Consider the following 24,568-nt stretch of genomic DNA (forward strand, 5'->3'; position numbering starts at 1 on the left):
GCCATACTACAATTCTGGTAGAATACCAGTGTTAAAAAGATATTTCCTTGATTAGGTAGAAATGTGGATTCATAAAAGGAGTGTCGGGTTCATGATTTCGCATAGCACTCTGGACAGTTCTCCTAATTACACACACACACACACACACACACACACACATAAGCGTACATATAGATTAATGAATGGGCACTGTGTTGGTCCATCTAAATTATGTTGAAACCTGGAGAACATATATTCCTAATCTACCTAGATTTTCTCCCTGTGAGTGGTCAGGTCAAACTATTATATAGAGTGGGTCACTGTTTGTGGGTCACTCAATTTTCGAGAGACTGCAATGTTCCAGGGCCTGATACAACCAGTATAATAATAAGAGCCACATCTGGAGCTTTGAATCTGTGGCTTCACCATTGGTAGGTCCACTCATGGCTTGGACTCTGTTAGATCTCTTGCATAGTGGTGGTGAACACCACTGGTTAGGCCCATCTCCCTGATTTGACACCTAGCCTTAAGTTAATGGCCAGAGAGATGGTGAAATAGGTTCTCACAGTTGACATGTCAAGGAAATATGTGGTACATAAATGGGAAGCATCTTGTAACAAGAATCATTATGGTGGCATTTTGTTCTATGAAATCAGATGCTTCTTTTCTTTATAATTAACAAACAAGCACAGCGGGATTTGTATCTTCTACATTGTTCTATTAACTGTGTGATGATCAAACATAACATCTACCATGGAATGTAATTGGTGATCTCATTCAATAAATTTATCATCAGAAAAAGAAGTGGGTCCATTGTGTAGTCAGACCAAGGTTTAGATGGGCACCCCTGTCCTTATACTTATGGGTCTTAGAAAGTCTGAGAGGACAGCACAAAACATTGAGTAGATCTCGGTGGAAAATTAATGGAAAAACATGGACAGAAATCACCTAAGATTTACAAGTTGGGCTAGGTGGTGATTTGTGCCCACAAAAAAAAAAACACACACATGCCTCTTCTAGTCATGATTCCAAGGGACCATTGCAGTCTCAATAGCAGCTATTAGAAGGAGTACTTCTAATTGGAAGATTTTCTCAGCAGGTTGGCTGATGCTAGTGCCAACCCTAAGACTTTGGTGGAAACACCTCTTTTAGCTTGAGAAAAGGCCCAGTTTAATGTAGGGAATCAGAAGTTAGAAGAGACATGTCCTCATTCTGCTCATCACTCACTGGATAAATTGCTTGGCTACTTGAGGTCTCAGGCTACTCCTCTGAAAAAAAAAATGAGGTGCAATTGGATGTTCTTAGCTGTATCATTTTAGGAATATCCTGTCACCTCTGTGAACCTCAAAGGCCTATAGTGAGGAAACGATTGTGCCAACTGTCCAAAACTGGCAAGATATGGACTGCTCATGACTGACTCGTCATGTTCCTCCATAGACACCAGAATGAATTGATTTCTCTCAATACTGCATCAAAGGAACCAGGGATGTTCCACCAAGGGAATAAAAGGCTGGGGGGGAATAAGACAGTCATTTTCAGAAGAAGGAAGAGTCTTGCAGCTCAATACCCCACTATTTCCACTGGACCAAGCTCATTTGTTTGGTTTGGCCTCGGAGGGCATAATTTGGAGTAATGGGCAGAAGCTGTCAAGGGGTAGATGTAGACTTGATGTCAGACTCCGAAGCAGCAAGGCTGCTTCAGGAGGCAGGGAGATGCCCTCCACTGGATACCTCCAAGTCAAGACTGGACGACCATTTGTTGAGGGACAGAGAGGGGCTTTGCATGGTCAAATCAGCTTCTGAGCTTCTCTCTAGCTCTGGGCTCCTATGAACCCGTCATTTTCAACATGTCTTTATCAAAAGCCTTCTAGGACACTGTGTTAGGAGGCATTGGGGATACAGGAACAAACCTCTGACAGATGACGAAACCATAACATAGCCAGGTGGGGATGTGAGCCTGTGAGAATGGCAGGAAGAGAATGGAGCCGTTCAGCCTAGTCCATGGCTTTTAGTTAAATATGCACAATTTTATTTATTGAAGAGATTAGGACAAAAACATGAAATCGAAATCCGTGACAAAGCACCAGAGGGTGGAGAGCCCCGCCATGCACATCACCGATCTTTCTTCCTACAAGGGACTTAAAAAGAAATGAGGCAAGGGAGGGGGAGAGGGAGGGAGAAATCAGACAGACAAACAAACAGGGGAAATAAAGGTCCTTCTTGACACAGCACCATCTTCAGAGTGTAAAAAATAAAATAAAATAAAATAAAACAATCCTCCTTTAGAGTCTCAGTGACCAAAATGAAATCGAGGGCAGGTTGGCGGCAGCTCTGTCTCCTGGGAACAGTTGTCTTGCGAGTGTGACCGTATTATATCCTGCTGGGCAGGTTGGGGGCATCCAAGCATCTACATGTGCATGCCACATACTCTAACGAAACACAAATTCAAGGAACATTTACATCCTAGAGAGTCCGCGTGTTACCTACCCAGAAAATGTGACCATTTCACAAAGCACACACACACACAAACACACACACACACACACACACACAAGCAATCAAATCCCAACAAAGAGGTACGTACTGGAAACACAAAGACGGAGGGAGGCCAGGGGAGTTCCTTATCATACAGCAAGAGAAAGCGGGGATCTGCCAGGCGAAATCAAAGAAAGCTAGCTACCTAGGAAAGCCAAAGAAACAGTCATTTCAGGGACAAATACCCAAATGGAGGAAGAAACAAACATAAAAGGATCGTTGTCAGCTACAGCATGGAACGTGTCATCCCGGTGAACCCGTCACTGACACACTGGCATTCATCTATCACAACTGTGACTTTTTCCTTAATAAATAGATTCCAGACCATACAATACAAAATGAAGGTGCATCTTTCCTCTCTGTTGAGTGTGAAGATGGCGGGCTGCTGTTCTAAATCAGAAGCCACAAACTAATTAACACTCCCCATTCCAGTGGGGCAGCAGATCAGCTCAGCCAGGGCTGGGATCCTCTCTGAAATGATCCTGGATTTTACCCTGGGGCCAACCAGTTGTGATGCTGTTGTGTCAAAACCCAACACTAGTAATCACAGAAGAGTCCAATGTGAGAGCCAGAAGGGAACCTGGAACCTAGGATGGCAGAGTTGGAAGGGACTTGAGCAATCACCCTCTTGTTTTATGGAGGAAGAAATTGAGACTGAGAGAAGAGACAGGACTGGATCAAAGTCACACGGTGACTTAACAGTGTCCTGTTCTCTCTGCCCATTTGCTAGTAACAAGCATGGCAAACAGTGAAGCTTGTGTTCCCAACCTATTCCATCTACAACAAGATGGCATTCCATTTCTCTAGCCTTATTTCCTAATGTCCCTCTCTTTTTCTGTTAAAAACAAATAATTAGCTCTTGTAGCAGTAATGCTGCTGGAATTTTGGAGTCCCAATAGCTTCCTGTGACAACCCACTCAACACAAAAAAGAAGGGTTTGCTGAAGGAGAGACCCTTCCCCAGGAGGGGCACGAAGCACTCTTATGTCAACTCCCGACAAGAATATTAACAAGTTGACTCAGAAGAAACAGATCAGATGTGAGCTGCACTCTTCCTGGGTTTGACTGTAGCACCCACTTTTCACATGCCAGACCATTTTGCACCGGCTTTTGTTTTGTGTTCTAGAGAGTCCTGTTTAGTTATCAGACAGGTTGGTTTGTGTTCTTGAAAAGTAAAAATCGTCAGCCAATCGTCCCTTCCCTGAATCAATGACAAGGAATTAAATACTAACAGTGCGATGCCAAGATGTGTGTCTGAGGCAAAAAAAAGGAAAAAAGAAAGTTTCTATCCCACTGATATCTGCAAATCAAAACAGAAATTAGAGTGGTCAAGAGCTGCCCCTGGAATTGAGAGTTGACATGTGCCTTCTCCTTGGAGCCAAGGTACGTCGAGGGGAGTCACACCCTCTCCCTACTGCCTTTGCTCCTATAGCAGAGTTCTGCCCTGGCCCACCCCAGCCCAGTCTCCGTTATCCCCCCATGCTACATGTGGTGGGGTAGGGCAGCTCTCACACGGAGGATCTTCCTTCCTTGCACCCAGCAGCTTGTGAGTGTGTCCCTCTTTTGCTACCAAGCTAGACCAATGTAGGGGGTGGTAGAACTCAGTCAAGAAGGGATCCTTCATGTGACTCGCGTACCTTCTAAACACTGAGTCTGTAAGTGTGCTCAATTAAAAAAAGGGTCCAAATCTTCCTCCATGTTCACATCCGGCACCAACTGGTCAGATACTTCCTTAGCACCATATCCCGAATTGGAGACGTTAAAATCTGTTGAAAACCAAGGATGGTCCAGAATTTCCTGTGAGGTCAGCCGCTCGGAGGGCTCCCGCCTCAGGATGCTACGGATAAGGCATTTAGCCTTGGGGGACAGAGTCTCTGGAATGTTGAACTGGCCACGTCGGATCTTACTGAAGAGAGAACTGGGCTCAATGTCATGAAAAGGGTAGCGTCCCACCAGCATTGTGTAGAGCATGACGCCAAGGCTCCAAACGTCCGCGGCTTTGCCAGAGTAGCTGCCGTTGGTGTTCAGGATCTCCGGGCTCACGTAGGCGGGGCAGCCATGCTTGTCAGACAAAGAATCATCACCGCCGCGTAAAATGTACGCATCTTCCAGGCTCTCAAGCTTCACTCTGGTCCTACAGAGAGAAGGGAAAGAAAACAGGCAGAGATGTGAGTGCCAGCCTCCAAAGAGAGAAACGGGATGAAAAGGGTGGAAAAAGAAAAGAAAAGGAAAGAAATCACAAGCGTTGGCTACAGTGTCATCCCCAGTGAACCCATAACTGAAGGACTAGAATGAATACATTCCAACTGTGACCTCTTGCTTAATAAATAGAGTGGTTCAGGACAACATAATACAAGCCATTCTAGAACATCAGAGTGTGGGGGGACTTGAGAGCAGGGAATGTCATAGCACAGAAGAGCCTTAGAACAGAGAAGGGTAAACCTAGGACAGAGAATATCAGAAAGGAAAGGAATTTGGAACATAAAACATCAGAGAAGAAAATGTCACTGGAAAACTTCAGACAAGTGCTATCAGTGGTAAAATATGCCCTTACAATAAAGAATGATCAAATAAAGAGAACTTTAGAACATATGATGTTTGAACTGGAATGTGTCACAGCTGGAAGGAGCTCTAGAACACAGGATACAGACTGTTAGAGAGAGGAGGGACCTTAGGAAGTAAGACAAGAGAATGGCAGATGGGAAGGACCCTTTGAGCACAGAAGAGCATAACAAGAAGTGCTCTTAGAACACTCGCTGCCCTCAAAGAATGGACAATTTCAGAGGTCATTCTAACTCTGGAGGGAGGAGTTGTAGGGGAAGGTCATGGACAAGCCACAGCAAGGTGATGGGAACATCCCAAAGGAGACACAACCAGAAATCAGAATATACAGCTACAGGAATAAGATAGGAACAAAGCATGGACATAGGTGGGGATTGGGGCATGAGATCCCAGATCTAGACCTTCAAGAGACCTCAGAGACCAACCAGTTCAAGCGCCTCCTTTTACAGATGAGGAAACTGAGCCCCAGGGAAGAAACCCTGGTTGTCAACCTAAGCTTGACAAGTCCGTAAGCATTTAAGTGTATACACACAACACATGCTTAAATATATCATAGAGTATATAGATATAACTCTAGATATATGTATTTATATATATACATGAAATTATATATGCATATGTATGTATATACATGTATACATTCATCCATACACATATGTATGCATGCATCTTGCCTCCCTAATATAAAGGCTTAAATACAGACTCTGTGTGTATACACATATATAGATACCTCAATACCCACATACAAAGTTATATGTGCATACACATGCCTGTATGCATATCTACACACGCACACACACACACACACACAAGTTGCCTTCCTAATTGAAAGTAAACTAGTTGAAAGCTGGGACTAATTTGTTTTTCCTTTGTGTCCCTAGCAGCCAGCATAATTCCTCGGTTACAGCTGGGACTTAATACATACATGTTAATGGATGATCTTAAGATTTCATTTAAACATAAAATGAGCACCACACACCCCTGCCCATTCCTGGTGGATCTGAGAACTGGAAGGAGCATGGATTAGGAGCTGAGAGGTCTGGCTCTCAGTGCTGCCTGGGAAGCAACTAGGATCCAGGTCTGGGGATAAGCTGTGCCAGTTCTCAGGTCTCAGTCTCCTTCCCTGAGAAAGAAAGAACTCAACTTGATGATTGTTTAGGCTCTTGTGGGATTTACTGCACACATGTGCCTGTGTGTGTGTGTGGTTGTAACATATATAAAATTCTCCAATACCTGTCTTTCAGTCTATCAGTCTACCTATGTGCATAGAGAAGGTGTAGACTACTCCAAATAGCCATGCCCCACCCCACCCCCAGGCTAAATACACCATAAAAATAGGGCTGAGCCAGATGGGTTAAGTTGGATCCAAATCCTTCCAGCGCCTCAGTGGCTGCTGTGCTCTCTAGGGCAGAAGGCATTCCTCATTCTCAAGCCAACCACCATGGAACAGAGAAATAATGATCATAGTCATCACAGCTAACATTCACACAACACTTTCTATGTGGCAGGTACTGTGTAAAGACTCATACACTTGTCATCTCATTTGCTCCTCACCACAAGCCTGGGAAGTAGGAGATGTTATAATCCCCATTCTACAGATAAGGAAACTGAGGCAAACAGAGGTTATGAGATTTGACAGGGTCACACAGCTAGTATGTGACTGAAGCCAGATTGGAACTTGAGGTTTCCTGATCCCTGGCCTTGTGCCACTTACTGTCTCCATTCTTTTAGGTGAAGAAATTGTGGCCCAGGGAGGAGGGGCAGTGACTTTCTCAGGGTCACATGGGTGGCAGAGCACCTGAGGGAGCAGGATTTGTTGTTAGAAGAAAATGTCTTAGAATCCTACCTCAGAAGCTTTCTAGGACCCTAGATTTGGGGCGGGAGCAGATTTCCAAGTCAAGGAGGCAAACTTCCTCTTTTTACAAATAAGGAAGGTGAGGCCTATTAAGGGGAAGTGACCTACAAGGTCACATAAGTGCTGAGGGGCAAGCCGGGATCTGAATCCTGGTCCTCTGACTCTCCACTTTCCACCACTCCATACTATCTGGGTCGGACACAGAGGGAAAGCAAGCATCTCTGAGTCTCCTTCATAAATGGGGACAGTATTTGTATTACTGACCTCACCAAGCAGTTGTGAGGAGAAATGAGAAAGCTCACAGACCCAGAAAGAAAGGCTGCATTCCAATATCAGTAGCTTAATGCATGTTCATTGGCTGATTAATTGACTGAGGACAAGCAAGCTGATGAACAGCCTGGGGGCCATGTCACAGCAGAGCCGCTGAAGGACCAGGGCCTGTTTCACCCTCCAAAGGACAAGGTGGTCGCTGACCTCATGGCCTCCACATGAGGCTATATGGAGGAGAGACTGGCTGTGGTGCTTGGACACAGAAGACAGACTCCGGGAAAATGGGAAGAGAATGCCAAGAACCCAGGTTGTCAGGAGAGACTTGGGAGGAAGGGGAGCTGTCCCGAGCTGAAGGGGCCACCCCAGGAGGGCCAGGCTCTCCCACACTGGGGGCCTCTGGCAGAAGCCAGGTTCCCTGGGGAATCCTGGGAAGGGCTGGAAGGAGCTGCTGGGGCAATTCCTTCCTTCTCTTACATCCTGAGATTGTGCCCATCTGTGTTTGGATGATCTAAACCCCACCACCCCCAGCTCTAAATGGACAACCCCATCCCTTGCACTTATTAATACATGGAAATAGCCAGCTTGTGATTATTGGAAACTTTCCCTGAAACCGGTACCTCCTCCCCCTACTTGCCTCCTTCTAAGCCCTCCCGAGGCACACTGTTCCTCCCCCAGCTCTCCCTTTAAGACTCAGAGAGAGGAGCAAAGGGGTCCTGGGGCATCCGCATGGCCAGATCGCCACAGCCAGGGATCCAGGGAACTGCCTCTTGTGAGTGCCCTGCTAGGGCAGCTGCTGCTGGGCAGGAAGCCCGTCTCCTCTCCTGGGCCTGCTATTGCTCAAGAGGAGAGGAGGAAGAGGGAGAGGACTGAGCATGAGGGAGGAGGGGGAAGGGCCTGCTTCACACTCAGAGGTCACTGATGCTGCCCCTTCCCTGCTTAGCAAACATCCTGTTCTTGTTTACATCAATCCATTAGGAATGGCACCAAGGAGAAAGTTCAACATGTAGAACAAAGGCCTACACCTAGGGCCCGGGGCCTGGGCAGTGAGAGACCCACATGGCAGGCCTGACTTGCCATGAGATCTGGGCCAGGCCTCTGCCCTCTGGGGGCCTCAGCTGTCTCAGGTCTTAGGATGGGGGGCAGAAGGGAGAGGGGCGGACACTGGGCTGGACACCACCGGCTCTGATGTTCCATGTCCCAAGGCCCTTCCTGCTCTGACATTCTATGTTCTAGGTTCTGTGGTCCCTCCTAGATCTGCTATTTCATTCCCTAGGTGCTAAGGTTCCGTGGTCCTAAGCGCCCTCTTAGCTCTAAAACGTTATTTTCTACATGCCATGATTTTGTCTTCTAAGGTCTTACCAGCTGGACCATGTATGTTCTGGGCCCCTGTAATGGAATGTCATGCCAAGGAAAGGCAACTTCCCAAGGTTCAAAATACCAGCATAGGTGCTCTCCATTTCATTCAGTGACCAACCAAGAACAGAGAAGATCAAAACATGACATCATTCCAAATACAGCTCCGATATTCTATGCTCAGCTTGAAGGGTCTGAGTTCTGAGGTCACTTCCTGGCAGTGTTCTCTGTTACCTGGTCAGGTTTTCCATTCAGTGTTCTAAAGTGCCTCTGAGGTTCAGGTAACATGCTGGGGGTTCCCTTCAAGCTGAGTCACCAGTGTAAGATTCTGCCCATGCCAGCCTGTCCAACTCCCGACATTACAGCATCATGCAAGTTCTGAGTCTGGTGAGCATCCAGAAACATTGTGCCCTCACTCCCCAAGCCAAAGACAGCCCCACCCACTGCCCCCAGCCTTCCTTGGGATGGGGCTGGCCCAGGGAGCTCGTGATGCCACAGGGCCCCTGTTCCCACCTTAGTACCAAGCCCCCAGCCCCTCTTTCAAGTTACAGCATGGGAATGAGGAGGAGGCGGGGGGAAAAATCCATTTGTCTGGTCATTGATAAAAGAAAAGCTTCCCTTTTTCTTCTGTGTGGAAGGAGACACAGACACACACACATTCATGCACACTCTCACATATACACACTCACATCACACACCACACACATATAGCACACACATGCACCACCCCCCACCCTGACTCACAGCTCTGGAAGGGGGAGGAGAGGGCTTGGGTTCTGCCAGTGAATGCCTTCCCATGGCTGGTGAATGGAAGCACAGAGACTCAGGCAGAGGGTGGTGGAGGCCCTGACGGAAATGCGTGGCCATCTCCATGGAAACAGACAGGGAAACCCAGGAAAAACAAAGCCACTCCAGGCTTATCAATATGCCATTCACCGATGCAGAGCATCCAGGCTGAACGGGGACCTCACAGGGACCCCAAAAGGCAGGACTTGTTGGCGGGCCACTCCTCCATGCCTTGCACACAAATGGCTGTGGGGAAGGGGCTCAGAGGGTCCAGGAGATCCTGAGGAAGGGAGCAGGGGCAGAGCTCAGGAGCTGGATCTCACCCTGGGCTCTGAGGTCCCTGCATACCCTGCCTTCCTAGGCCTGACATCCTCAGGGCTCTTCTGGCATTGCTGACATTCTCTTTTCAATGTCCTCAGGTTCTTCTCGGGTCTGGGAGGCCAAGGTTTCTTCTTTGGATCAGGAAGGGGCCTTAGAAGTTCTGAAATTCAACCCTATCCCTTAACAGAGGAAGAAACCGGTGACGAGGATTGCTCAAGGTTACACAGACATATCATCAACAGCACATAGTTATTATTAACATCACAGCTGGGATGTAAAGCCAGATACTCTCCTCTTCTCCTTTCCTTCCTTTCTCTTTCCTCTCTTCTTTCCTCCCTTCCTCCCTTCCTTCCTTCCTTCCTTCCTCTCTCCCTTCCTTCATTCCTCCCTCCCTACCTTCCTTCCTTCTTTCCTTCCTTTCTTCCTCCCTTCCTTCCTTCCTCCCTTCTTTCCTCCTTTCCCTCCTTCCTCTCTTCCTTCCTTCCTCCTTTCCCTCCTTCCTCCCTTCCTTCGTCCCTTCCTTCCTCTCTTCCTTCCTTCCCTCCTTCCTTCCTTCCTCTCTCCCTTCCTTCCTTCCTCCCTCCCTACCTTCCTTCCTTCTTTCCTTCCTTCCTTCCTCCCTTCCTTCCTTCCTTCTTCCCTTCCTTCCTTCCTCCTTTCCCTCCTTCCTCCCTTCCTCCCTTCCTTCCTTCTTGCCTTCTTCCTTCCTTTCTTCCTCCTTCCTTCCTTCCTTCCTTCCTCCTTTCCCTCCTTCCTTCCTTCCTCCCTTCCTTCCTTCTTGCCTTCTTCCTTCCTTTCTTCTTCCTTCCTTCCTTCCTTCCTTCCTTCCTTCCTTCCTTCCTTCCTTCCTTCCTTCCTTCCTTCCTTCCTTCCTTCCTTCTTTCCTTCCAAACTAACCAAATGTAAGCAATCAAAAGAAATTCCCTCACTGGCCATGTTTCATTCCACATATGAAGGAAAGCATCTTCCCAATAGAGGGCTGGCCTTGGAGTTTGAAGACCTGGGTTCAAATCCCACTCGTGACCCTTACATAGCTCAGTGTCTTCCCCCATCCCCCTAAAACACTGAGTTCACAGGGTTCACAGGATGCTCCAATAAGTCAGTGTTTAGTCTAGAATAGGCTCTTGCAAAACCAAGCACTATGCAAGCTTAAGGTTTTATTAGGATTTCTACTCCCAAGGTATCAATTTGGGTTCAAACAGGCAGGGAAACTTTCTGGAGGAGACAGAACTAGTCTGGGCCATGAAGGACAGTGATAAGTGATGGCAGCAAGGAAGGCACTCTGAAGGTATGGGGAATTTCAGGGGGCACAGCATGAGCAGATGCATGGAGAGTGGAGAATTCCTTCATCAACAAACTTACTAGAAGAGCAGTGGGATCATCCTCAACATGGAAGCTTCCTGTGGGCAGGGCTGATTTTTGCCTTTCTTTGTGCCCTCGTGGTTTGGCAAACTGCCTAACCAGCAAGCTTAAGAAATGCCTGCTGGCTGACACCAACATGTGTGTATCACATATGGAGACTATAAGTGTTTGTATGTGCATACATGAACATATATGTGCATTGTAATATAGGCAGACAGAGAGCTTTAAGATTTGCAACGCACTTTCCATGGACCATCTCATATGCAGAACGAGGTCCCGAGCTCACTGCAGAGAAACGCCCTGGCCTACACTACAAACGCTGCCCTTCATGGCCATACAATCTCATGAGTCTCTATATTGATGTGGCTGAGTCTTCCAATGGTTCTTCCCAGATTTCTCCTCAAGGGGCCCGATGCCCACACCCAATCTATCTGGTCAGACCTTGACTCATTCTGTTTTACATATGGAGACACAAAGAGCCCCACAATGCAGAGTGGACTGGGGGAGGGAGCGGGTTTTCTGGGGTCTAGTTTTAGGGGAGTTAGGACCCCTTAGTTCAGGGCCTACAAGACCCCAGGTCATTAAATCACTGCTCCTTCTTTACAGGGACACAGGCCAGGAGGACCAAAGAGGGCAACATATGTACTCAGTCCTTCCCAGCTTTCAAAGCACTCCCCTCACAAGAGGGAGGTAAGGCAAATGTCATTAACCACTCCCATTTCACAGATGAGAAAACTGAGGCATGAAGCAGCCAGGGTCATGCAGTTATGAAATGACAACATCAGAATTCTCACCCAATACCTGCTGGCTCCAAATCAACTGTCCTTTCCCATTTTACCTGCCTAGCTATGCAATAGGCCAGTGGAGGGAGGGGTCTGTTGGTAAACTACAGTACTACAGAGGTCATTCATTTCAGCACAAAAGACTCAAGAAGCAAGATGACAAATGCAGGTAAGTCAGAAGATCCACTCAATGGGTCATCAGAAGCATCTGCCACAAATCACTTGGCATTTGGGGAATTTTCACCCAGATCTGTGATTTCACCAACAGAGAGAAAGGAAACTTTCAGAGTTGTCACAGGGACCACGAGAGGTTCCATGACATTCCCAGGGTCACAGAGCAAACATGGCTCAGAGGCGAGCTGGAACTCAGGCTCATTTTTGGACTTATTTTACATTCACTTTGCTGTGGATACTGCCACCTCCTATCCCAGGAGAATGGAAGGTCCATGAGAGCAGGGGCTATTTCTTATTTTGTCTCTCTAACCCCAGCTTGGCCCAGAAAGGTAGCAGTTGTGGGTTCAAATTCCACCCTTGTCATTTACTCCCTGTGTGACCTTGTGCAGGTGTGTAAAATGGAAAAGACATCCCCTGAAGGGCCCTTAGACCTCTAAATCTGCTCTTTGGAACCTCTCACTGTCCTAGGCAAGTCTCTAAGCCTATGGAGGAGAAAGAGAAGGGAGTATGCATTTACATAATACCCACTATGTGCTAAGGGTTTTACAATTACCAATATCAGCTCCCATCAGCTGCAAGGGAGCTGCCACTCTGCACTGGTTGAGGGAATTTCCTCAATGGAAGATAGTTATCAATGAAACCTCAGGTCTAGTCCAAAAAAAAATTATTCCCAGGGCCTGCCACACAGTAGGCACTTAATAAATGCCTGCCAAAGGGGTGAATGGTTTCCAGTCAGAGCTCTACCAAAGACTAGCTGTGTGTCCTTGGGAAAGTCGCTTCCTCTCTCTGGGTTCCCATCTACACCTCCCCACCAGCCTGTACTCTCCGGATTGTTTACAGCACTCCACAAGACAGAGCCTGGAATAAGATTTCCCCTCTTCAATTGTGATTACAAAAGCCTTTCACAAATGAAATTACACCCTGCCACCAACGCTGCCAACATGCTGCAGCGCATGTCACTTTTCCATAAATCATTAAAACCCAGAAGGTGTAAAGGATTGGTTAATCCTTCCCTCCCTCCCTTCACTGGATCCTGTGACTGAAAATAGCTCTTTTCCGGGAGAAGCAGTACAGGTGATTCATAATTTCATTCAAAATTAGCCAAAGACCCACAGGCTTCCTTTGCCCTGAAGAAACCAGAGTGGGTGAGTCCCCAGATATGAGAATTACTGCCATGTGGCAGAAAGAGCTCAGGATGCAGGGGGCAGGACACCCAAATTCCTCTTATTCCTGGCTTCCTGTCATCCTGGGCAATCACTGCCTTTCCCCAGGCTCAGTTTTATCATCTATAAAATGGACATGATAATCCTAAAACATTTACCTCTCAAGAAAATAATCTGGCAGTATCTTAGAACTGGTAGCCGGGGAACTGGGTCCGAACCTCGATGGCTATACCTGTGTGACCTTGGAAAAATCAAGTTCCCCTCTTTGAGCCTTCATTGCCTTGTGTATGAAATGAGAAGGCTGGACAGATGGCTCCTTTATGGCTTGAAACCTAGGATCCTATTAAGTTAAAAGTGCTATGAGATCATTAGAGGAACACATATTTAGAGGCACTCAGAGGCTCTGGAGCCCCAGCTGCCCTCATTTAGCAGCTATGGAAACTGAGGACTGAGGACCAAGGAGGGCTCCTCCCCCACAGGCAGCAGTAACAGAGCTGTTATCCTGTGACTCCAAGTCCAGCAAGGAATGAATAAAGGAATAACCAAATAAGCTTTTATCAGTCAGTTATTAGCTGCCAAGCTCTGTTCTCAGCACAGAGGGGATGAGGAAACCAAGACAAGCCTTGCCTTCAAGGACCTTGAATTCTCTGGGATGGCTTGCCAATTCTGGAGAACATACTGTAAGCAATATCCTTGGGCAACACTTACAAAGGCAAGGGATGGGAGATGGGTAATGCACCGGAAAGACACAGTCAGTACTGGAACTGGGAGAGGCTTTTGTCACCAAAGCCAAGGGAGGAGAAAGAAGCCACTACAAGGGACAGGCCAAGAGTCCTGAATGACAAAGAACAGGATGGACCATGAAGGTTGGTAGAGGTAGGGGGCAGGTATGAAATAACAGATAAGGTGAGCTTGGAACCGGGATGGGAGGTAGAGCGAGAAGGCACACCTCCTTCTTCAACATCTGAAGCAGAAGAGAGAGGGAGGGTCAGCTCGAAGGGGCTGTGAGGCAGAGCAGAGCAGGGAAGAGGGGTGGATTCAAGGCCTTGATTTCCTCAGTAGCACAGGAGACACAGGCCTCTGTGAGAATTTTGAAGTAAGGGGGCTATTGATCTAGAGAAGACGCAGGGTGATATGTTAGTGATCTTTAAGTATCTTAAGGGTTCAATTATATGGGTTCAATTTCTTCTGCTAGGCAGACAAAACTAGGAGAATGGGTACAAGTTGCAAAGATCCCAATTTAGGCTGATAACCAGAAAAATCTTTGCCACAATTCCAAGGCATGTTAAAGAAGGAGCTGCCCCAAGAGGTGGTGGACTCGCCCTCACTGGAGGTCTACAAGCAGAGGAAACAGAACCCTTTCTGGGGGCAGAGCGGTCCTCTTTATATTTTATAGTGGAGATGCCTTTGGTTTGAGCTAGATGGCTGCTAGCCTCTACCTCCTGAATTCTGTAATTCTGGGAGGGCTGAGGGGGCCAGTTGGGGATGCTTCTGGAGGCTGGCAGAGATTTGGCATAGCTGCCAGAAACTGGGTAACAGAGAGTAAATCAGGATAGAATGAAAGGCAGCCCTTCTGAGGTGAGGACCCAGTCGAATCTGGATAACAGGAGTGGGTAGGAGACCCAACCATGGTGAAGCAAAGGCTCAGGCAGAAGCACCATTTGGCCAGGATGAGAGCCAGGCTCCAGTGTGAAGAAATGTCATGGAAATTCTGGCGATTTCGCCTCCTAGGCAGAGCAGTAATCCCTTGCTCTCTCTCAGAAGGGTCAAGGTCTATTACAAGAATGACAAGGATTCAATTATTTGATAAAATCTGGCTGAAGAGAAAAATAAAAGTGTCTGTTCTCTCCCTCTCCAGCATTCATGTGATCTCAGCAAGGCCGGGGGCAGAAGGTGACCTCAGACCATCAGGGTTGTGGTGATGCAGGTAGAAGGTCCAGAGCATCCTGGAATCCCCCAGCTGGAATGGCTCTCAGAAGTATGATTGCTCCCTCTACTTTATAGATGGGGAAATAGCATCAAAGAGTTAAGCTAGAACTTGGTTTGGGGTAAGAACTAGACATTGTCCTCCAAGAGTGCTCAGTCCAGGGCAGAATATAGCTGAACTAGGCTGGCCTGAGGTTCCAAATCTCTTCCAACTTGTCATAAAACAACAAAAATAACAACAAACTTTCAGATTGCAGTTTAAGGATTTCAAAGAACTTTACAGATCTGTGTATCTATGATCAATGGGTTGGTGTCTTTCTCTACTCTCTGTAAGTTGAGGGAAGGAAAATCACAGAGTCAGAGTGTAAACAGACTTCAGACACCATCTGGATCAAACTGTAACCTGGATGTGAATTCCCTGAATACAATTCCTGATGAAGGGCCCTGCAGGTGTGAGCAGCCCCTGAACCCAGGACCACTGAGGTTTCTATCTGAGCACCTGGCAGGCACCTACAGGGCGGCAGGGCTCGGGAGGGAGCAGGGCAAGACAGACACCAGGAGAAGCCCAAGTGCTGCTGGACTCTTCTGGGCAGCCCTGGGGCTGCAGTGGGAGAGGGAGCCCTCCCCAAACACAGATCAGCACTTTTTCCACCTCTTCTGGGCTTCCAGAGTGCCTGGGGCCACACAAAGAGGACCCTGCATCCCACAACTACTAAGTGTCTGAGGCAGGATTTGAACTCAGGTCTTCATGCCCATTCCACTACATCTATCTCTATCAAACAGCTATCGCAGGAGCAATTCTTTTCCCACTCCTGCCCTGCTCCCAAGACCTCTGGGGCACAGGAGCTTTTCAAGAAGGGGCTGGTCTAAGAGAAATCATTGTTGCCTCTTCCTTCAGCTCCTTCTAACTCTGGTGTCTTGAGATGATTCCATCTTGGAATAATGGAGCAGTTCTACTGGTGTAAGAAAGTGTAATACACTAATAGGGCAATGGGCAGATCACTAGATTTGGAATCAGTGTCTGAGTTAAAATTCTGAGTTTGATAACCACATATATTTCCTTGGCCAAATCACTCAAAACTTTCTGGATGCCTGAGTCTCACAGATACGGTGAAAGGGCCAGACAAGCTGACCGCTGAGGCTCCTTCCAGATCTATCTCTTAGGGAGGAACCTATGGCCTGAAAAATGATCCAATAGGCCTGGATGGGCTGGAGGGTCCCTTCAAGTCCTAGACTGCTGATGGCTTGGAGGTTGCCAGGCCTGGAACAGGCTTTAGCAGTCACCCAGGCCTGTTTGCTTCTTTCATAAATTGGGAAATCTGCTCTGAAATGGAAACGGTGTCCTTTGCTCAAGGTCACCATCCTATGCTACGTTATATACATTGGGAAGTCACTGTGGAAACCAAGGAAATCATTTCCAGTCAGGCTCAGGCCTTAACTCTCTCTTACTTAATGCAGTCCTTTTATTAACTCACACAATGGGCAAGCCTCTGAGGAGATGTAGGTCCATTGTTATAGAGCCTGTGTGAGGTAGGTCACAGAGGATGATTAACCCCATCCTGCAGAAAGGAAACAGAGTGGCCGAGAGCCTTCTCCACTGTTACACAGCTTGGAAGGTGCTGAGCCATGCTGATCGGGGTGGGCGGCCAATGGGATGTGGCAGAGAGAATGCTGGGCTTGGAGTCAGAAAGACGTGGAATTTGTTCACTCTGTCACCTTAATAGGGAGGGAGGGAGGAAAAAAAGAGCCTGGGGTAGGGGTGGCAGGGGCACTTCTAAGTAAGCCTTGTTTAGCCTAATCAAGGAGACTTGGAGTAGGGACTTGGGGTGGGGGGAGTGGGGGGGGGCGGCAAGGGGTGTCATTGTTTTTAAACCTCTGAAGAAACCTCATGGGAAAGGGGAGAGTATGCCAGGTCTGCTTGGCCCCATGGGAAGAGCAAGAAGAGAGGTGCCCATTCTCTGCCATGTGGTAGCTATGTGACCATGAGAAAATCCTTGAACTCCTCAGAGCCCTAGTTCCCTCTTCTAAACAGTAAATAATAATAGTAATAGCAAGTAGTATTTAGATAGCATTCACTCTGTAGCAAGCACTTTATAATTATTGTCACATTTGTTCCTTACAACCACCTGAAAGGTAATGATTTTATTATCCCCATTTTGTAGTTGGGGAAACTGAGGCTATGAATTCCCCAGTATCACACTATTAAGTGTCTGAGGCTGGATTTGAACTCACCTTCCTGAGGCCAGGCCTGGAGCTCTACCCACTGTTCTACCTTGCTGTCTCTAGTTCACCTGTAAAATTAGGATAATAAAGCTTTGGGACCTACCTCAGAGGGGCGCCATGAAGATGGAATGAGATAATATATGCAAAGCGTGTTGTAACTTTAATGCCTTATAAAACACTGCTAATGATTAGTCAAGTAATGCTTGGGGACAGAGGTGAGGGGGGAAGAATGGGGCCTGGATTCGAGTGTGACATAGGGACTTTGGACATCTTCTAGGGGCCATAGAAAGAGCCCTGGTTCTGGGTTCAGAAAGCCTGGGCTCGAATTCCCCCTCAAGGCTCACAAGCTGTGTGACTATGAGCAAACCCCTCACCTTCCCACCCCCTCTTACCCCAGGAAATGGGTTGGTTGGATGAGATGGCATCAATAGTATGTTACAGTTTAAAATCTGGGATCCTAACCATCTTCCCTTGACTTCACTTTTCTTATCTGGGGGTGAGGGACTGCCCCTTTTTTTTGTTCTTCCTCTCTGGGTCCCCAGGACCTAGGCCAGTCCCTGACAAACAGAAGATAAACATCCATGGTCTGTCTGCTGCCTGACTGATGCTCCCTAGGGTGTGGTAAGGACCAAGTGAAATGAGGCTTTGTAGCCCATAGCATGTTTCCTTCACATAAGGGACCATTAAAGGCTCCTACCCAGGGGTTTGATCTCTGGAAAGCTTTATCGTCCACCTTACTTAGGCCTTAGGACACAGTCTTGTTTCTCCTGTTCATCACCTTCCAGCTGACTCACTTTGGGGAGTTAAAGGGCTAGGGACAGTATGTGACAATGACTGATCCCCCCCCCCATTCCAGAGGGAGCAGTTAAGATCTTCTAAACAAGGAGGAGGAGGCCCTGCCCCTGGTAAAAGCTTCATACACTTGTCCTTTTCCTCGGAGGCCAAAGAAACACACCAGGCTATCTGAAGGATTGGGGAGTCGGGTGCTTATTAGTGACAGCCCAGTGAGGGAGCCGTGAGATCACTGTTTCACAGAACTTCAGAGAAAAAAAAAATACTCAAATGGTCTTACTATGTCAAACTGAAACCTTGCCTACAACAGCCCTACCAAGTGCTCACCCACATTCTGCTTGGATACCTGCAGTGATGAGGGACTCACTACATTTAGAAACACTCCATTCCATCATTGGGCAGCTATAGATTGTAAATAATAAATGATATTTCGCGTTCTCATTCAAATACTGATTTAAAATATTCAAGGCATCTTGCAAAGTCATCTTATTTGCTCCTCCCAGCAACCTTGGAACATTTATTATCACCTCCAGTTTAAAGTGAGCAAACTGAGAAGTTAAGTGACTTGCCCTGTGTCAGATGTAGGATTTAAATGCATAGCCTCCGGATTCGAAATCCAACATTCTTTCCCTTATGAGTGCTGCTCCAAGGTGCCTTACGGTTTACAAAGTACTGTTCTTTCAATGAGCCTGAGTAAAAGACTGTGGCAGTTCTATCAGCTCCATCTAACAGATCAGGAAAATGAGGTCCAGAGAAGGGAAAGAGACAAAGCAAGGTCACACAACTGAGGAATCGTCTAAAGCGGGAAAGAATTCACGTGGGTGTCCTAGATTGCTAGACTGTTATTCTTCCTTTTGTCACCATGTTGCCCCTAGGAAATTTACTTCTATCAATCAATCAATTAATTAACAAGCATTTCTTAAGCACCTGTTTTTTTTTTTTTTTGTCTGTTTGTTTGTTTTAAGGCACTGTTTTTTAGTAGCACTGTATTAAGCACCAAGGATACAATGACAAATATGAAACATTCTTAGCCCTGGAGGAGCTTAGAGAAAGAGACAATATGTACATATGTAAATCTATCCAAAGTAAATAAAATGTATCTCCTGAGCCCTAGGGTGGGGGGAGAGAGGGCAGCTGGGAGAAAGTGAAAAAAGTGACTGAGGCTATCTTTGAAGAACAAACTAAGGATTGAGCTGGAAATGTGTTTGCCTGTAACCCTGCAGACACAAGCAATCCCAGAGTGAGGGACTGTCCTCCAGAGAGAGCAGCAGAATAAACTTGTGCCAAGCACTGCCATCAGAAGCACCTACTGTGGAGAGATTTTGCAAGGAATTAGAGATGCCTATTTAGCCAGGAGAACAGAACTTTGGGGGGGGGGGGGAGGGGGGGGGGGAGAGAAACAAGATCATTGTCTTTCAGAAACATTAGAATTATCATGAGAAAGAGGGATTTGCCTAGTTCTTCTTCCAATGATAAGTGGAGGTGCCAAAGAGGCAGCTTTGAAATTCTTACTAATTTGAGCTCTGACCATTAAAAGGCTTGCTGGGGTAGGTAGAGAGTTCCCCATCTCTCAAGGGGTCTAGCATAAGGTGAATAATTCCCTAACAGGAAAGATAGAGAGGGGATTCCTGTTTGAGGTGTGAGGTTGGGCAACTATTCCTCAGTGAGTTTCTGTGGTTCTAGGAGCTGAGGGAAGAACAGCAGAGGAGCTCATCTCACTCCTTCTTGTCCTCCAGTGTTCCAGGGCATTCACTGCCCTTTAAGAGGTAAGGTCACTGAGAGCAGACATTGTTTCAGGGTCTGACACAAGTAGATGCCTAACAAATGCTGGTTGACTGACGGACTGACACATATGGCACCTCTTGTCTAACAACAGCCAAGTCCAGGATTTCATGGGGCACGAAGGACCTTCAGATCTATGACCTGATGCAATATAGACCAAGCAACAATGTTCCTTTCCTGACTCAGACTCAGAAGTATCAGGACTTGAGAGGATATTATTGGTGCTTATGCACAGTCCGGACAGCTCACTTTACACCCACTTCAACTCGGATGATAAGAGTAGCCAAATGTAGGATCTGATCCATGCAACACTATGAGCTGAGGGCTACAGGTATTATTGGCCTGATTTGAGAATGAGGAAACAGGCTTGGGACTTGCTCATACAACTAGAAGTGCCAGAGTCAGGATTTGAACTCTTCTCTGTGATGCCAAGCCTCACGCCCCTCCTCTGCTTCACTCTGCTTCCTCACTACTCCCAAGCCTTCTCACAGGTCTTCCTGGCTCTCCTCTCTCCCTGCTCCTCTCCATCTTTCACAGGACTACCAGACGGATCTTCCTTATGTACCCCTCACTCAAATCCTGTCCTTCAGGACCTCTCCAATGCCCTACAAGTAAAGTCCTGACTCCTTAGTTGTCTCTCAAGACCCCACAGGCTACAGCAGCAGACTTTGTTATCCCAACCTTATTTCATACTATTTTCCACCACTTGTGCAATACTTTGGCAAAAATGACCCCCTAATACCTTCCATATGTACTTATCAACGCCTGCCTTGTGCCCCCTTGGAATCTCCCTTCCCCCATCTCTGACTGTTGAGCTCCTGGCAAATCACCCTGGCCCAACTCCAATGTGGCTTCCTCCTTGAAACAGCCTCAGCGACTCCCTCTGTAGCTGTGACCTTCTACCTCAGGCCTCACAACACACTTTGATTGCATCTCTCTGATGCATTTGTCATTGCTTAGTCTGGAAGTTCAGTCTACACCTGCCCCAGTACCCATGCCCAGTAATGCATGGTGTCAGAAAAGTAAAGACAATGGGAGAAGTGAATAAAGAACAAAAGTGTCAACATCTCTTTTTTTAGAAGAAGAAGCAAACATCCTCCAAACTAGAGGCCAGTGAACTTGACTTAGATTCCTGACATCATCCTGATCTGCGTTGTGCAAGGGACGATCACTGGAGAGCTAGAAAAGGAACCGAGATGGTGGCATCCCCAGCAGTGCACAGCAGACTGACCTCTTGCTTGTTCTTTCTGAGGAGGCTGCTGGGATGATTGTTCAGGAGATTGCGAATCATCATCCTCAGATCAGTATCAAAGCTGTCTGCAAGCGCAATGAGAAGTAGCAAAATCTTATGCCCACTTATCAGCCAGCTCATCCTGGCTTTGGCACTTGCTACCCATGTGAGCTCAAAGAATAAACTCGACCTCCCTCATCTGAAAAACAAATGGATGACCTTCTTCCTTTTGAAGATGGATGAGCCTATTGGGGGAAAGGAGAATGTGGGAAGAACATGTGGACACAAACCCTGTGACATACTAGCTTTGGGATGCCAGGGCTTCGGCTCCCTCATCTAACAAATGCAGGGTGGGGGGAGGGTTTGGATGGGAGGGCCACTAAGGCAGGCACCTGGAAAACCTTAGACTCTTGTTCCTATGAGATTCTAGTCCAGTCAGGAAGGACTTAGTGCCTTTGAACTCTCCTTCCCATTTCTGGCACATAGTCAGCCCTGAATAAATGTTTTTCTTTACCACTACCATACTGAGGTTCTATGAGCAATTCTATTAGAATATTATTTCCAAGAGGGCAGGGAGCATCTTGAAATCTTTGCATGTCCCCCTGGCAGAGATCTGTCACTTGAATAAACTAACTTGGATTTTACAGGTGAGGAAATGTAGGTCCAGAGAGGCTGAGACTAGTCTAAGGTCCCAGCAAGCTAGTGACAGAGGCTGGGCTGGAGAGGTAACTGACATTCCACATGTCCTGAGATGGCGTGTGATCACCCTGGAATTTTTGGTACTTTGCACAGACTAGTCATTTAAGAGATGCTTGTTCAGGAGTGGCTAGGTGGTGCAATAAATAGAGCACCAGCCCTGGAGTCATGAGGACATGAGTTTAAATCCAGCCTCAGACACTTAACACACACACACACACAAACACACAACTACACATGTGACCTCGAGCAAGTAACTTAACCCCAACTGCCCTCCAAAAAGCAAAAATAAAAAAAAAATAGATTCTTGCTCAAAGTTGCTTCAGCATAGTAGATATTTAAAAATATTTGCTATTGCTGAATTCCTCAAATTCATTAAGGAAACAAAATGCCTTCCTGGCTTAGAATACAGGTATTTTCATTCCCATTTTACAGATCAGAAAGCTGATCCTCCCAAGAGGTGATGTGACAGCTGTACTGTCAGCATCAGGATCTGAAGCCAGGTCCTGACTCAGAGCAGTTAGCCTCTTAGAATACCAGTGAGCCTTGTAACTTCTTCTAGGGCCTAGCAGATGCTAAAAGGGGCCATGAGGGTGGCCCAATAGCCAGTTCTAGAGGTTCTCCAGTGGGGTTTCCCCAGCACTGATGCGATGGGTGGGCAGCTCTTGTCCAGGCCTGCCCACTATGCATGACGGCTGGTAACTATTGAGACACACTCCTGCTTTCTAATACAACCCACAGTCCCTCCAAAAAGCCAGTGGGAGCACACCCTGAGAAGGAATCTTATGGAAGATCCCAGCTCTAGCTCAGCCCGAGAGCCTTCTGAGACAGGCAAGGCCTTTCACTGGCCCATTTTCCCCAATGTCTTAAGTTTCCCACATTAATCTGGAGAGGAAATGAAAAGACAGCATTAGCCACTGCAGGGTCTATATATAGTGGTGAGTATTAGGGTCACTAGGAACAGATGTCATTTGCAGATTGTCCCCAGGCAGGTATTAGGCAAAACAACAGAGAGGGAGAGTCCTGTGAATGTGGATTGTCAGATGTCTGGATATGAGGACACAAGTTCGTGTGATCTGAGACCAGGGCCAGCTGGGACCTTGACACCCAGAACATCAGAACTGAGAGAACCTGAGAATGGCTGGCAGAGCAGGAAGAGAGGAGAAGGATTCATCCAGCATCTACTTTGTGATGAGCACAGCACAGGGACGTGAAAAAGGGCAAAAAGTAATCCCTGCCTGGAAGGAATTTTCAGGCCAATGAGAGTGACAACATACAACACAGGTGTGGCCTTCTAGAACATGCAGTGTCAGAGCTGGAACAGACCTTAGAACACAGACTATGAGAGCTAGAAAGGGCCTTAGAACAGAGATGCTAGAAAGCACCCGAGATCATATCACATTAGGGCCAGGAGGCTCCATAGTGATCATACAGTCCAACTTCTCATTTTTCAAAACAGGAAACTGAGGCCCAGAGGAATTGATATACCAAAGGTCTCACAGGTAAAAGTGTCAAGATTTGAACCCATGTCCTCTGACGCCAACCCCAGTCTGCTTCTACTCTAAACCTGGGTCCCTTTACAATGGTCATGATCAATGTTTCTAAGACGTGAAAAGGGGTTCCTTAAAGGAGGGCAATTAGAACTACCCTAGGGATTAGCCTCGTCCTGTTGGGCACCAGAAGAGAGAACCAGGGGCATGAGGGAAGGCAGGTGGCAAATATGCAAATTTGACAAGAGGGGTGGGCTCCCCTCCTTGGAGGCCTCCATTCCAGCTGGTCACTTGCAGGCCTACTGTGGGGGAGGGGGAAGGAAGGGGGAAGATGGGCTCTGAGGTCCCAACCAACCCTGTGACTCAGTGACTGTACAGGGAGACAGACAGGAGAGCAACATAGGAGGAGAACAAAACACAGCCTTCTTAGCAATGAAGAGTTTTCCTCCAAAATCTCAGTCATATGTCATATAAAGGAGGGGCTTCTCAATGACTGGATGTATTCCAGGACAGAGTGGAAGGTTGTTTTTAAGCAATGGTATGAGGGCCTGACACACAGAGGGTCCTGGCCTGCACACTGGAGAGAAGCCAAACATGATAATGGCCTGACACACAGACAGAGGGCCCTGGCCTGGACACTGTATCAAGTCCCTTCCAATTTTATGATGTTAAGCAGCTGATAACTGAATTATTCATTTATTCATCGATTCATCCAAAATTCATTCATTCAGCACCTCCATGGCTGCTGGCACCCCAGTTAAGAGAACATATTTCACTAGTCCTTTCTCATCTCCTACCCTAGCACACACACTGGAGGAAGGTAGGAATCAGGTCATTCTTTGCACTGGACTGAGGGGATGCCTGGCACCCAGGAAGGTGACATTCCCATTGCACTCATTTCAACACTCACCAAGCATCCACCCCAGTCAGAGAACTCTATCAGGTTCCTGAAAAAAATAATTAATAATAATAGCTAACATTTACATGGAACCAAGTACTATGTGAAGTGTTTCTTAATTACCATCTCATTTGATCTTCACTACCTTCCTGGAAGGCAGGTGCTATTATTTAACCCCATTTTACAGATGAGGAAATTGAGGCAAACAAGGTTAAGTGACTTGCAATGGGGCACACAGCTAGTAAGTATGTGTGGCTGAATTTGAACTCAGGTCTTTCTGACTCCAGGCCTGGTACTCTGTCAACTGTACCACCTAGCTGCTCTCTCTCTCTCTCTCTCTCTCTCTCTCTCTCTCTCTCTCTCTCTCTCTCTCTCTCTCTCTCTCTCTCT

The 24,568-nt window shown here is 47.1% G+C and overlaps 1 protein-coding gene across 1 annotated transcript in view; it reads right to left on the reverse strand.

Annotated features, from left to right (window-relative positions):
• Positions 1–1,984: 1,984 nt before the first annotated feature.
• The window catches only part of TRIB2 (tribbles pseudokinase 2), a 34,308-nt gene continuing 11,724 nt past the window's right edge, over positions 1,985–24,568 (reverse strand). Inside the window, exon 3 of the mRNA XM_069102793.1 lies at positions 1,985–4,646. Coding sequence (XP_068958894.1) covers positions 4,178–4,646 — 469 coding nt within the window. The 3' untranslated portion in view covers positions 1,985–4,177. The remainder of the gene's footprint in view (positions 4,647–24,568) is intronic.

This window comes from Petaurus breviceps, unplaced genomic scaffold (genome assembly GCF_028583685.1).
Source record: "Petaurus breviceps papuanus isolate PSGF00001 unplaced genomic scaffold, PetGlider_PUasm1.0 556, whole genome shotgun sequence".
NCBI lineage: Eukaryota > Metazoa > Chordata > Mammalia > Diprotodontia > Petauridae > Petaurus > Petaurus breviceps.